The sequence below is a fragment of the Vicugna pacos genome, chromosome 23 (genome assembly GCF_048564905.1).
Source record: "Vicugna pacos chromosome 23, VicPac4, whole genome shotgun sequence".
NCBI lineage: Eukaryota > Metazoa > Chordata > Mammalia > Artiodactyla > Camelidae > Vicugna > Vicugna pacos.
In genome coordinates, this window is record NC_133009.1 from 32,110,003 (window position 1) to 32,126,291 (window position 16,289).

A 16,289-nucleotide genomic window follows, 5' to 3' on the forward strand; every position below is an offset into this window, starting at 1 on the left:
ACAATCCAGCCCTTGGGCTCCTTGGTATTTAGCCAAAGGGGTTAAAAACATACCCATACCAAAATCTGTGTACGAATATTTGTATCAGCTTTCTTTATAATTGCCAAAACTTGGAAGCAGCCGTGATGTCCTTCGGTAGGTGAATATGTAAATCAACTGCGATACATTCAAACAGTGAAGTGTTATTCAGTACTGAAAAGAAATGAACTATGAAGCCATGAAAAGACATGGAGGAAACTTAAACACATATTACTAATTGGAAGAAGCCAGTTTGAAAAGACTATCTACTACATGAATTCAAATATATAACATTCTGCAAAAGACAAAACTATGGAGGTAGAAAAAAAGATTGGTGGCTGCTAGGAGTTGGGGTTGGGGGGAGGGTGTGGGAGAGAACAGGCAGAGCACAGAAAACTTTCAGGGCAGTGAAAATACTCTATGTGATGCCATGATAATGGATACATGCCATTTTACATTTGTCCAAACCCATAGAATGTTCAACACCAGTAGGGAACCCTAAGATAAATCATGGATTTTGGGTGGTTTTGTTTTATCAGTGTAGATTTTTCAGATATCATTTGTACCAACTGTCCCACTCTGGTGGGTGATGTTGACAATGGGGGAAGCCATGCATATGTGCGGCAGAGGGTATATGGGAAATCTCAGTACCTTCCTCTCAGTTTTGCTGTGAACTTAAAACGACTCTTAAAAAATAATGTTTTTCAAAAAAAACATTTGTGATAGCAGGGATAAAATTTCCCTCTTCTCTCTGTCTTTAACTTGCACTATTCCTGTGAATAAAGACGTTCTAGCTTGTATATCTTACTATTATACTTTAAAAATGTCTTGTGATGCCAAAAGAATTTTGCTTTGATTAACTGGAGACAGATCCTGAAGGAAGAATATGGATTTTTTTAGGTTATTTTGTGAAAAAGAAAGAATATCCTATGGGAGACTGTAACTTTATTTATTACATTGTAGAAATAAAATATGGCTAGTCTGCAGCTAATCATTAATACTAAAAGGTATGTATCCTATAACTATTACGACTCAAGCATAAAAAATTTAGAATGACTTGTCTACATGGACTGACAAATCTGGGTAAGCTCTGTGGGACTGGATTAGAAAAATGCGAGGCATGACCTTAAAGTGATGGTATTCCTCTTTATGTTGTATCATTTGATGAGACAAACCTTATCTTAAAATACAGTTATAAGATAAACAATGGTGTTGTACCCAGGCTACTGGACTGGATAGGGAAAGGAAGAAGCCAAGCTAGTCTCCCCCAAAACTTTTAGACAAACCTGGGTTCCAATGTTAACTCTGTTTGCTAGTTTTATGAACTAAGTGAGTCAATTTCCATACTTAAAGAAAAAGGAGCCAGTTATCTATCTCAGTGTTCACTTTGAGATGATTAATTGAAATAATTTTCTAAGTACTCAAATATATGTGTGTGCTTATTATTTTTAAGTTGTACTGGCTAATCAAGCAAAATCAACCAAGAAGGTTGTTATTTACTTTGATGAGTAAAACCCAAATAATTGGCAGTGTGAATAATCCATATGCAAAAATGAAATATAATTTTCTCAATTTTAGAAAGTGAAAGCATACACAATGATACAGTTCTGTTAAAATTAACACTAATTTCACATGCAGGATGTACTAACTCCATTTATAACATGCATACAACTGCTTTTTCAAATACAGCATTCCTCCTAAGTTTTGAAAGTCGCATTTAGATGTACCTACCCATCATTCAGGTCAATAAAGACATCAAATGTACCAGCCACTTGCTCAGAGCAGGTGAGTAACACCAATAAATAGATGTACATATGTGCATAATACCAACACAGTAGAAAGTGAAGTCAACAAAGCTTTCCAAAAAGTTCTAGCAGACACAAGGCTCTAGTCCCCATTGGTCTGTTTTAGAGTATTATCAAGGATGGCAGGAGAACCAAAATATGCTTTGTCTTCTGATGAAATGTTTACTACAACGGCTCCTTTAGCAATGTCAACAATTTCTTTCAAAAATAGAATCTCTGGAAACACATTAACTCTTTCAATATGCACTAAATAATAGGGGTATTATTAAACTTCTTAGGAAGCTGTTACAAGTCAGCCAAATAGCCTTAATAAGCAGGTAGATATGTGTGTTACCAAATGGTAAAGGGCACTGTGTGAAAAGAAACAAGGTGAAAAAAAAAAAAAAAAAGAGCAGTGCCCAGGAAAGTGCCTATAGCCTTGCAGAAGACATCAGGAGGAGCAGGGACGTCACAACACTCGAACCACAAGCAGACTATACAATGTGCAGATTGTATAAAGCAGATCTAGAAAGCAGGAAATTAAAAAGTAAAGAATGCTGAATCTCAAAAATATATGAAATAAGGACTATTGTATTTTTGAAGGGAAAGTAAAAGTATCTTACAAGAATTTGCTATCCGGAAATCAGTTTTATTAAATAGTTAACTGAGTACTTAGTGCATATGGAAAATCAGTTATAACCTCAAAATGACGACATGAGGAAAAATCATCATGACAAAAAATTGAAATTCTGGCTTCATCATTTGTAGCAATAGAGTATTTAAAATTCCTTATGAGATGTGTATTATTTTTAAGTCTCATTGCCTGATCAAGTGAAAACCAAGAAGGCTGTCTTTACTTTGATGAGCAAAATGCAAGTAATTGCCAATATGACTATATTCCATATGCAAAATAAAATACAATACTCTCAAAGTAAAAAAAAATGAACACATACACAATGATGCAGGCCTACTGAAATTAACACTAATTTCATATTATGATTATATACATATTACGTAATTTTTTATTATGAACTCAACTTATAAAATTGGAGGTAAAAGAACTGGAGACAAAAGTTAAACACAGATGGTTATCACTTACCTGAAATTAGTTGGTTTCATTATTTGTAATTTAAGTGCTTAGTAAGTTCCGTGAATAATTTGTCTCTATGTTTTTCTCTTGAATCAGACATATTTACAAGTTGCAAATAAGAGTTTCAACCAAATAAGCCATTCTTTATGCTATGGCACTTTATCACTTCCTTCAATCAGAATGGCATATATGTAAAAAATAATAAAAACTCATGGTACAAAAAGTTTGGGGAAATGCTACTGATGTAAGTGCAAATTGGTAAAAAGTTTCAAATGGGCAGTTTGACAGTAAGTATCAAGATATATAAATTATGCATAAAATTTGATGCAGCAATCTCATTTCTAGGAAGTTACACTGATATAGCGACATATGTGTAAAACATGTACACACAAAAATACTCATCACAGTATTACCTTCAATAGTGAAAAAGGGAAAACAGGCCACACTTTATAGAGGACTGATTAAATAAATCATGAAATAATTTGCAGACACTAGCTACTATGCTCAAGAAGTATGTTTATCGATATGGAAAGATTAAAATTTGATACTAATAGGCTGTCATACTTCATAATATACACATGATTAAATTTAATTGACTTGTGAAGCATTATATGATTTTAGATGAATTCAAATAGATCAACGCTTACAATAATTCCATGAGCCACTTTTGTCTCCTTTTAAACAGAGATTCAGAGAAGTTAATGGCAATCAGAGTCATGCAGATAAAAGTTGTCTGATCTAATAAATCACAAATTTAATATTAACAAATGGACATTTAGTGACTTAATATCACCAGGTCTAATTGGAAATAAATGATTTAGCCCCTCGCTAAATTCAGTGAAAAAAAGTAGATATCGGGCACCCAAATTATATAGGACTGACCCATTAGTGTGAGCACAAAATCCAATTCCTTATTCTCTTTTTCCCCTTGGATATATGTTAGCTTTGTGATGAACACAAACTGTACATCATTCCATTGTTAATTTTGCCTCTCAAGGCCATTACCCTGAGATTAACCAGGTCTCCTACAAGTATCAAAGCAACATTGTGACTGTTTCTGATTCTGAGTGTCCATTTCTGAAAAGAATAAAACACGGAAATGTCTTTTATGTGCTGACTACTGTTAGGAGGAAAAAGAGGTATCTATGCAAACTGCAACTTACATAAGAAAAACATCCCTGCTACCCTGACTTGAAGCAAATATTTCTGAGGAATTAAAGTTTTAAGGCAACGTCATGGACTATCTAAAGGAGACGGATGTTTCTCAAATGAGGTGTGTCGTGCAATTAGTGTAAAACTGTAGTCAAATCTTTGTGCTATAATCTTTCTGCCTGAGGCCGTAATACAAATGAGGAAAGGTGGTCAGCAGAGACAGGAGAGAGCACAAAACTGAATCTTTCCCAAACTCCCCAAATCTACACATACAGGATAAGACATTCCTCGCCTTTCCCACATGATGAACAGGACTAGGAGAGGAGTTTATTTTATTAACAGAGGTATTCTAATTCAATGATAGATTCCACCTTGCAGATAGGTTCATGGCAAGTTAAAGCCATGTTGCCTTGAAAATCTCCCCAGCAGCTGAGGGAAGAAGGAAAGTGTTAGTTATTTTTTATTCTGTTCTATTGAATTCTATTCTTACATCCAATGTTAGTAATAGTACATGTCAACCAGTTTTGTTGTTAGGTATCAAGTAGAATGCTAGGTACAGAGAAGAACTTCAGAGCTGAAATGAAAACCAAACTTATCCTCATGAATAAAAATCTAGGAGAGACAGTAGAAGCACCCCACGCAGAACGCGATTATGCGTTCTGCAGAGGCTGCGGACGCTCATTGGAACGAGATCACTTGCAGCTCTGAGGATCCCAGACAGGAAAGGACGCAAACCAAACTTGAGTCATGGACGGAATTTAGAAAATTAAAGATGGTGAGATTTAAGCCATTTCAGAGGGAGGTTAAAGTATGGGCAAAGGTACCCAATGAATAAATTAAAGTGGAGAAAAAGAGTTTTCCTAAAGCACAATCTACTTTGAGACACTAAAATCAAGAGAATCAGACTGAAACCAGGCTGTGGAAGATGTTGAAAGTCAACCTAAAAGGATTACACATAATCTACGAATAGAGAGACATCTAAGGTCTTAGGACAGAAAATAGTGAGATTCTAACTGTTTTCTGTAAGACTCTTTCTTCTAAGATGTGTAGGATGGGTTGGAGAGAAAATAATCCGGAGACAGCACAATCAGTTCAGACAGACGTGTTGGTTTAGTTGGTTACGTGAGTAATGTCGGCAGACTTGGAAGCTACACATAAACGTGAGAGATGTTTAAATGAGATCTGATAATATATTACCTTTGTGTGATGTAACATTGATGATGACTATTGAGTTTACATCTGAGACACTGAGAGCACAGCTGAGTCATAATCAAATACTGAAGAATGAATGATGGAAGATGGAAAATGAAGAATTCATTTTTTTGACATATTGAATTGATGAGCTGAGGGATAACCAGGATGGAGGTGTGTAACGATTGGCAATGGGGCACCGAGACTTATTTTGGTAATTAATTGAGTGGTTATAACATAGCAGAGTGTACTGATTCCTATATATAGTTATAACTAATAGTTATGGTGGATGTATACAGTTTGGCAGTGCCACCTAGAACACTTACAGTAGAGCACATGTAGCCCTGGGTAGACAGGATTTCTGTATTCCTGTTTAATCTAGCTGCATGGAGCTGTGCAAACTTTGCACAATTTACTTTCTCCCTTCTTCCTGGACCAAAAAGGTATAGGTGATCTGATAAAAATTTTACTACTTTAAATAAAAGTGGGTGTGTATAATTTAAACTGGTTTTTTCAGCTTTATTGAAATATAATAGACAGGAAGGAATTGTGTACGTTTAAAGTATACAACTTGGTGTTTTGATATAGGTCTACATTGTGAAATAATCACCACAGTCAAGCAAATTAACATAACCAGCATGGCATACAGTTTCCAGTTTCTTCCTTTGTGGGTCTGTGTGGTGAGAACATTAAGAGCCTATGCTCCAGCAGACTGTAAGCACACAATTCTGACTGTAGTCACCATGCTGTGCATTAGCTCTCCAGCACAAAGTCATCTTACATAACTGAAACTTTGTAACTTTTGACAAACACCCCCCATTTCCACCTTGTGTCCACCCCTGGCAACCACCATACTATCCACTGCTTCTACGAGTCTGACTATTTCAGACGCCACATATAAATGAGACCATACAGTATTTGCCTTTCTGTGTCTGGCTTATGTCACTTAGCACAATGCCATCAAGGTTCACCCATAGTCACAAATAGTAGGATTTTCTTCTTTTTTAAAGAAATATATTAGAATATCATTCAGTCTTAATATATATGCATATATATGTATCGCATTCTCTGTTCATTCATCCATCAACAGACATTTAGATTGCTTCCATAGCTTGGCTATTATGAATAATGATGCAATGAATATGAAAGTGCAGATACTTCTTTGAAATCAAGATTTAATGCCCTGTGGATATATATCTGGATCATATGACAGTTCTATTTTTAATTTTGAGGAAACTTCCTACTGTTTTCCATAGTGGCTGTACCAATTTACATACCTGTCAACAGTGTACAAGGTTCCCTTTTCTCCACATCCTCATCAACACCTGTTATCTTTTGCGTTTTGGGAATAGCCATCCTAACAGGTGTGAGATGATAGTTCACTGTGGTTTTGATTTTCATTTCCCTTACGATTAGTGATGTTTAGCACCTTTCATATACTTGTTGGCCATTTATAGGGCAAGCACAGGGGAAGACGGAGTGAAGGGTATCTGGGACCTCTCTGTTCTATCTTTATCATTTCCTGTGAATCCATCATTATGTCAAAATACAAAGCTATAAAAAGTAAAATTAAACATATTGTATGACTTAAAATATAACTCAAAGCTGTATCACTGATCTTATGGAAAGAGTGAACTACTTTAACATATGGCTCCCTAAACATGCTGTGGTTACAAAAAGACGGATTTCCTGTATATGGAGCATCGCTTCCGAGTCTGCATGTCCTTTGCTAATCTAGGCTCTATTTTAAAACAGAAAACTTCCCATCAGAAGTGTAGTAGAAAACACACTTATATTTAGTGAGCTCTGAGCTTCAATCCAAGATCCAGCAGTTATTCATTTACAAAGTTCACTACTTGTGTAACCGTATGTAAAAATATTAATGCATTTCCTGAGCTTCCATTTATAATCTTTAAAAAGTAGATAATAATAGTGATTGTGTGGCTTTGTGGTCCAGATAAAACACAATTTATGAAATGACTTCGACTAACATTCTTCCATTTTAGTGTTAGAACTGAATCTATATTGGGAAGAACTTACATCCCTCCACAGAACAATGAGTATAACCTACATTTATGACTGTCATAAAAGGCCATCTAACACGTGCTTTTTTTTCTAATTTAGAAACTTTATCAAATAAAGAGAACAAGTAATGTTTAAATTATGCTGGAATATAAGCAGGAGAACTAGGACTCCCCCCACATCCCTCACCCCCAGCCCGCAAAAAAAAAGAAAAAATTAGGGAAAGACAAATGCTGAAGAGGGAAAAGATGTTTGAATAAAGAATGAGTTAAATTCTGAACAGACACAAGGAGATAATACATGGTGATTACCAGTGTGTGTATTTAGCTAACCAAGTAATAAAGGCATGAAGTGTGTGAAATCACACTGTTACAACTGCAAAAGAAGATGTGCTCTGTACCTACCCCTTCACTTTCTTTCCCTTCTCCCACCAAGACTGGGTTGACACCAGAGTAGCACTTTCAAAATAAATCATAAATCATTATGTCAGTGCAAAACTTGAAAGTTTGCTAATGAGATTGCCTAAATCCTATTTAAGTTGTATTTCATAAACTCTTCCAATTAAATATTTATGACCATATCTGGACTTTCAAATAACAGTATTCAGATATGATCTTGAAGAAACGTGTTCACTATATCATTCTCACGCACGTCTTCCATAAAATAACAATGTCACAGTCATCAGAATAACACCTGAAACTTTTGTTCTTTTAAATTTACGACAAATACCTTCACAGCAAAGGATGCATATAATTTGAGATTTTAAATCACGCGCAAGGAGAGAATATAGGTTTCGGAATCAGTTAAGCCTGTATTTGAATCCTTGCTCTGTCACCTAAACCAAGTGACATTTGGAAAGAAAGAACTGATTTTTTTAGCTTGTTTCCTCATGTACAATGAGAATCTTAGAACTTGTATGGGAATGAACTTGAACACTCTGTGTAAAGCTATATATACTATCTGGCATATAGCAGAGGCTTACTAATGGCAATCACTTTCATAATTATTTTATATATTAGCCTCCTCCTCATTGCTACCTGTGGGTTCATTAGCACTGTCAGTATGCCCCTTAGTTTTACATATTGGTTCCTACCATATCCACCTCACTTTATTCTGTTCACAAACATTCAGTGGGCATTCTTGGAGCGCGAGTTACTAAGCCATGTGCTGTGAAATGCCCACGACTACGACTCTGCCTCACACAAGAAAGGACGACTGGGACACAGGGTCACACGTAGGAAACAGGTGATTAGTATATTGCGGTACTACCAGCTGAAGGTGACTGACAGGATGATTTTTTTTTTTGAGAACACCAAAGGCTTCTAAGTAAAGGCAATTTTTTAAGCTACGCTCTAGACATATTTCAGAAGACAAAAAAATGGATAGAGAATTCCAAGTAGAAACAATTCCATGAAGAACAGTGGTTAGATTGCAGGGGGAATACAGGAAGTCAGTTTGTCTAAAGGAAAAAAAAATCTGTGATTTAGAGAAATGGTTTACACACTGCTAAGCTAAGAACTGTGGACTTACTGGATAAGCAATGGGATACCAGTGCTCAGGAAAGTGTATTCACTGTAATAGCGTTTAGGTTAACAGCTCCATATAACATCCTTCTGTGTAAAGCATACTGTCTAAAAATCAATTGATTGAAAATTAATGTACGAATGACATTTCTGAATTTCCTGTAGCCAGTCTATAAGTCAGGCCTAAGCACCACTGATCAGAAGATTAAAAGGCTCAAGTAGTCAAAGAATGATAAATTCAATGGAAGACGCTGCTCCTGTCTGATTCCCAGCAGTGCACATACTTGATGACTTCCTGCCTACTTTATAATGTTGAAAAGAGAGTTCTTCCAGCAATAATCTGCAAATTAAGAGGAAACCTATTCAACCTGTCAAAAAAATTAAATGGTTGGATATCTCTAGGTACCCAGTCAGATATTTTACTAACACTTGCTACAAAGAGTGAATGGTTTTTCATTGCCTTTGTTCCTTCCCCATTCTAGCAAAGTAAATTTCACAAGTTTAAAAGTTAAAATACATACATATATATGTATATACTCACATATATACTATATATGAAAGCAAATTATTATGCAAAGGGAAATACAAGGTTATGAAGACAACAAATAAAAATAATCTTGCTACAGGTTGAGGGAGAAAGTTGACTGGTTTGGTGAGAATTTTTTTTGCCCTTTTCCTTTTTTATTTTGGCTAACTGATAAGTACGCTGGATCAAGTTATCCCTAAGCAGGAATTTGAATCTGGCTGTAATAAGAGAATTAAATAAACTTTAATTTATATCACTGTTGGGATAATTGATTCTAGTAATACACAATGAAAGAAACGGAACCAGTGCCTTATAAAATCATACTAGATATTGTATGCTATGTTTGAAATACACTTGGATATAACAGAGTTTCAATTTAGACATTCATAGCGTGAATTTGTGTTTCACCCTTTCTTTTTGGGGATTAATGCCATCAAATATAAGGAGCACTTTAGCATCTTCTTTCTATTGTGTATTTGAAAATTAAAATGTACAGAGAATCATTCTTCTCATCACATCAAAATTCTGTTACTCAGACTGGTACTCCCTACTAAAATGTCTTAAATATTCTGCTGGGTCATAAAAAGTGACCAAAATATTTTCAGCCAAAAGATGTACACAGATTTCAGTTGAAATATTCTTTTAAAAGTTACAGTACTTAGCTTTATTAACATCTCCCATGACTGCTACCCTGCCTTACGTATGTTTGCATTGATTACTGAAATCTCAGGCAGTAAGGAAAGGGAAGTTCAGCTCAGGGGAAAAGTCAGAGAGAGGCTGCGTGTACAAGATGGCAACACAGAAATCTGAAACATGGTTATTTTTCTCTACATTGTTAAAAAATACACAGCCAGAGTAAAGAAAAAGCACAAGGAGCCGATTAATAACAAATATTATAAAGACTGTGCAATTATAATGTAGTGGTAAACATTCTTTACCAAAGGAAAAAAAAGCTGATGTTTTGATTTGGGTAATACATGTAGCTTTATTCATTTCTATCATCTAGTCAAGTTTAATCCTAATTAATTAACTTAGGTATATGAATCATTAAAACGTGAAATGGTATTTAAACTTTAAAATGTGAGAGACATTTCTGCTTGGATCAGAAGCTTGGTAAACTAAAGACTTCACTTCATGGAGGCAGATGTTTGACTCTATCGGTGACTTGGTATTCTGAGATAACAACAAAAAAAGTACATGTAGGACCTACAATCATGAGATGTGACGAGCAAGTAATGTGGCTGATTTGTCAGCCATCACTGACTTGGACACCCAAATGAGCATGCTATTTCTAAGCAGCTACTATGGGAGATCAGACATATCTCAGTGGTGATAACAGTGCTCAATATGTTGCAAACTTCTCCTTTAGAATGCTCTCAGGAATGACGGATGAAGCATGCAAGACTCAGGCTCATTGCTTTATAAACTGCGCCTCATACAGCAGCAACATGGGGCAAAGCAGAGCTGAAATATACAATTTTCTCCTCTCTCGTTTACAAAAAGAAACTCAATTATCTCTCAATGCTCAATTATTCAGTTCCCAAATAAACTGCATTTATAAGCCTATTATTTAAAGCCAGAAAGACAATTGTAAAAATAATACAAAAATCATCATCCTTCCTTTCCCCTTATAATTTGAACAGGAACATAGTATAAACTAGTAAGCCAACTTTTTTGTAAGCTGCTTCTCTCACCTGATCTCACTCTTCATGCTTCTATTTGCTCTTCTCGTGACCACCTCAGCCAATTCCAGTATTTTATTTCTCCTCAGTCTTAACCTCACTTAGTCACCTGACGTTCTTGTTCACCCTTTCCCCTCCAAAATCCCATGAACAGTGTTCTTGAAGGAAACTCCATACCAGTCTACATCCTTAGTCTTTCTCTGACTTACTGTGCTATGTCTTCTTCCCTAGTTTAGGTAAGTGTTTCTCTACATTCAGAATTACTAAATTGTTTAAACAATGAATAAATGAATGAATGAATAAATAAATAGTTAAGCTCTTGGTTCTCTGCTCTCTTTTTCTGTGCTATTTCTCTTATTAAAGTAAATTTTACAGGTTTAACTGCCACCACTACTCAAATATTATGTCCCGCTTCTCAGCCTCACTCCACCCATCACCTTCTAGCTATGTAACTGTGACCACGTTATTTAACTTCTCTGAGTCTTGGTTTTCTCATATGTAAAGTGACGACAAAAATATTGTTTATCTCATGGCGTAATGACTAGAGAAATCACAGTTAGGAAGCTTCCGATACATTTTAAATGTTGAATTATTTTTAAATATTGTTCTTTTTCCCAGATCCTTCATGACATCCTCACTTGGATGTCACAAAAATCAATTTAGCGTATTTTTTAATGTAAACATTTTCTAGAACTTGCACCAAAATAAAATGTTATGCTTTCACTAAGGTTAAATTATGCAAGTACCCAGTGTTAAATTATTTAATTATTTTTCTCCTACCTTGAGTAGTGAGGTGTAGACAGCAATAGTTTTCCTAGGTTAACAGAGAGGCTTCGGATAGACACAGAAGCTCTGCATTTTCTTGGGGCATGTTGTCAAAACGCTGTGACCTTTGACTGTAAAGTTCATCAACCCATGTCAACATTCTGCATTATCTCTAAGCTTTCTTTTACCTAGTGACTTCCCCAAACGTGCTTTTCTTATTTTATTGCCATGATTACCATTGGGAACACCATTCTTTTGGGCTATCAGGTTTGAAATCTGGTCCTTTGACCCTCTCTATCCCACCCCTTCTACCCAGGCACCACACGACCAGTGCTCACTTTTCCATCCCTCTCTGATCGCCCTTGTCCAAACCATTGTCATCTCATACGTGGACCACTATACTCTACTTCTAACTCTCCCACCGGCCTTCTTCCTCATTTTTAAATCATTCCACAATACAGCCTCATCATTTTCCAAAATCATCAATTTCATACTGCCTGATTAAAATTTTATATTCCTATCATGTCCATCATATTGTACACCTGTAATTTATTACACAAAGTAAACTATCAAAAATTTGTATCCTTACACAGACACCGCCATTGATTGACAGTAGTGTTGTCTGTAAGAGTCCCATGCTACATGTTAACTATGGTTTTCTGAATGTCAAATAAGGGGAAAGGATATGAAACAAACACGTACAAGTAGCACTACGTAAGATGCTTTGTCTTGGTATATTTCCATTTAGTTTCACACAATAACCTGCGAAAAAAATACTGTCTCCATTTCAGCAGTAAAGAGGCTCAGAGAGGTCAAGATTACTGTTCAGCAGGAAGCATCCACCCTTCTATACAAACTCACTGCTCTGCCTATTTTATTCCACTCCTATCTTCTTTTCAGTCATGTTTTAAAGACTCAGGTTCCTTGGATTAATTAGCTGCCCATTGCTACCACCTATTTAGTGGTTTAGAACAATACAAATTTGTTATCTTAGAGTCCAGGAGGTCAGAAGTCCAAAATGAGTTTTACTGGACTAAAATCAAAGTGTCGGCAGGGCTGGTTGCTTCTGGAGGCTCTGAGAGGAAAATCTGTTTTTCTGCCCTTTTCAGCCTCCAGAAGCTTCCTGAATCTCTTGGCTCTTTCCCCTTCCTCAGGTCACTCCAATATCTTTCTTTTGTGCTCACGTATTTTACTATGTGCTTTAACACCCCTGTCCCCTCTTACACTGGGCCCATCTGACTAATCTAGAACACCAACATCCCTTTGTGTGTAGGGTGATACATTCACAGGTTCTGGACATTAGGACCCGGTCACCTTTGGGGGCATCATTCAGCCCCCACCAGGCATTTGCTCTGATAATGGAGCCTGCATGCCCTGAAACTAAGAGCTGGTGATAATGAGATGGCCCAACAATACTTGCATACGGCCATCCTTCCTCAGGATGTACTGAATGCAACGAAGAACCACGCAGTCTCTGAAGACAGTTTATTTACTCACCTGCTTGTTTATTATGAACTTCCAATCTGGTAAATAAAATTCAATTCTATTCTTCCTGAACAATTAAAAGAAGCTTGGAAGGAACAGGAAGCACACATTAAACAAATAACAACTGTGTGTGTCCAAGGAGGTAAGAGAAAGAGTGTATTAGCATCTGCACTGAACTCAACATAGAATTATCAATTTTTGTTTTAAACTTTTAATGTAAAATAAGTCTATGCCTGGCTAATATTTTTTTAACTGACTTAACATGGTTTTTTACAATGAGGGTCTTTAAAATTGGACAGTTTATTTTTCTAAAATGCACCATGTTCAAGCATCTATCATAAAGTGAGCACTACATTATCCTCCTTCAGCAAAACAAGGCGAAACATGTTTAATGACTCCATTTTTGCATATCATAAGCACATGACTTAATGGTGCTTGAATTAACCAAATGAACTGGTCTAACTGACAGCTTCCCTTTCTAACGATACACTGACTTTTTAGGTCATCTCTTCAATTTCTAAGAGTCCCATTAGCCCAGGACCACTTGCAGAGGAAGCATCCTCTGGCATTTCTGTAGATCAGCGAAATGGGGTTGTTTCAATGCTAACTCAGGGAGAAGCAGATTTTCTGCTGTCTTCCAACTCCTTTCTTTCTTCCACCCAGAAAATTGTCAATCTTTCAGGAGGGTTTAATTGACACCACGGGTCATGAATATATACCAGTAGGATTTTACTGCTGAAGAACTCCGTTGCGTTGACATGAGAGCTTGATGAAGCGTGGGTGGTACATGCACAAAACTTTTGACTACAAATAAAAATACCAATATAAGGCCTTTATGGTGATAAATATATTCAAGTATTATTTTCTCAAACATCAGCATTGCATAAAGAAATATTGGCACAAAATGCCTTGGGCTGCATAGTTAAATAGAGAAATGCGTGTTATTAAGCTGCAATAAATGCACACGTTTTTTTAAAAGAAGTATGATGCCTTGTGCTAGAATATTTCAGTCCAAGAATAAAACCGTAAAAATCCTTAAACATATGCAGTAAAACTGAGTATGAAAAAGTCTTCCTTAGACTTCCCAAAAATCAAAGAACAAAGGGAAAACAATGATCTCTGAGACAGAGTAAAGACCTAAAGGTGAATACTGAATTTCATCTAATGTTTTTTCCTGAGTTGATTTACCCCATGAGAACAATAGTTACCCTGTAAGCAGATACATATGAACTTTAGAAACCAAACTTTCAAATGGAATTCTTTTCAGTTATGCCACAGACACAAGGAAATGTCGCACTTACTCAAGAGTTATTTGTTACTTAGAAGTTTAAGTGATCTGACCACTGAAAAGTTAACAAAATGAAACAAGCCAAGAATAGCATGATTAAAGAATGCCAATTTGTAACCCAGGGGATAGTTATTTGCATACTAATTGTAATGTTGCTGCTGTTACATTCCCTTCAGCCTGAAGATCAGTCAGAAAGAGAAACGCGGCGTCATCCGTGACAGTCAGACAGTGGAACGAAAAATGCCAGTGAAGTGAGTTGTTGTTTAAAGCTATTTTTATCTCAGAAGATGTACAAGTGAAACACTTGAGTCTTCATTAGTCTCCATGTTTTGTTTCCTTCATTTATGATAAATATGCTAATTGTCTTTCCCCCTGATTTATTTTTTTCTCCTTTCTCCATTGCACTCTTCGTCTTTTCTGAAATATGTCAATGATGCATGGCTTGCTCTTACAGTCAGTTCTTTCTGCTTGCTAAGATCCAGGAAGGTGACAAAGTGGAAAAAAACCTCTGAGCTCTCTTTATCTGAAGATTTTCCAAAGTATTAAAATTCGAGTTAAAGGCATATGATATATACGATCCTTGCAAAAAGTATTCTTTGTTGCAACATTGACTGAGAAATGTGAAAACAGGTATTAAGTGCCGGGTAAGGCAGCAGTTGTCACTTCCCCGAGCGCGCGGGCTCCTCGCGCGCATCCCCCGTTCTCCGGCTCGCCGCTAATTGAGTGTGGCGAGCTCATTTGTGGGAGCCCGCATTTTCTCATGCAGTACAACTGGTCCTAGCTGGCGCAATTAGCAAGATAACTGGTAGCTTTCACGCAGTTCCCATCTGGCCTGGTTCTTCGGACACAGAATGTGGGGACTGCTGGTCTTGATGGCACTCGTTTAATGAGGGAAACAGGAAAGAAGTCAGCCAAAACCCCATTCAGTACTAAGTGCGATTTTGGCTCGAGATACATCGTGAATTTTCACGACAAATCAAAAGCACAAAAAAAGTAACTCTGATGGTGCATCACAACTTGAACCGGAAATAAACGCGCTCGCACAAAGGGGAAGAGCTCTGTAAAGTTACAACTAAAATCTGAATAAAAGGGAAAAAGAGAGAAAGAGAGAGAGAAATGAGGGAGGGAGTGACATAGTTTCCATTTATTTAAGGTAACATGTGTCAAGTAAAATTCAAATCAGTTTGTTTTTCAATCAAGCTACCCTTTTATCTCCCAACTTTAATTCTATAGATTTTTCTTAACATTCATACAGTTGCATTTAGAAAAACGTACAACATATTTCTCAGTCACATCTAATACCATGTCCTATTTTCATTTGATAATGTACAAAATCTAAGAATCGCTGTCTTCTGAAAAATTGTAGTAATTTCTACTCAGCAGAAAGTTAACTGTTATTTAGAGGAAATATTTGTGTGAAGTGTAGTAATCCTATTACACAAAAAGCACTCTAAAAGTTATGTAAAACATTTTTTATAGATGTTCCAAAACATGAACAAAGTGTAAGCGTATGTATGTTGACTCAACCGTTCTAGGAAGAATTGAGGAATCTGGTTTACAAGCAGACAAACCTGTGTTTGAATTCTAACTGCCCATTAATACGTGTGTGATATTAACCAGTTACTAGCATGTCTGTGCCTCCTTACCCCTGGGTAACGTGGGATTAAAACGACTGTCATTTTCAGGATTCAGTGAGGTAAGTATATGACATGTTTAGCACAGTGTGGTATAGATTGTAAACATTCAATACATTGTTGTGCATT

At 36.3% G+C, this 16,289-nt stretch overlaps 1 protein-coding gene and 1 long non-coding RNA gene across 2 annotated transcripts in view; one reads left to right on the forward strand and one right to left on the reverse strand.

The window, feature by feature from the left end:
* Positions 1 to 16,289, reverse strand: part of LOC140688785 (uncharacterized) — a 58,971-nt gene that overhangs the window by 35,613 nt on the left and 7,069 nt on the right. The gene's annotated exons all lie outside the window — the stretch shown is intronic.
* Positions 1 to 16,289, forward strand: part of RGS21 (regulator of G protein signaling 21) — a 44,942-nt gene that overhangs the window by 8,088 nt on the left and 20,565 nt on the right. Inside the window, exon 2 of the mRNA XM_006203642.2 lies at positions 14,703 to 14,777. Coding sequence (XP_006203704.1) covers positions 14,767 to 14,777 — 11 coding nt within the window. The 5' untranslated portion in view covers positions 14,703 to 14,766. The remainder of the gene's footprint in view (positions 1 to 14,702; positions 14,778 to 16,289) is intronic.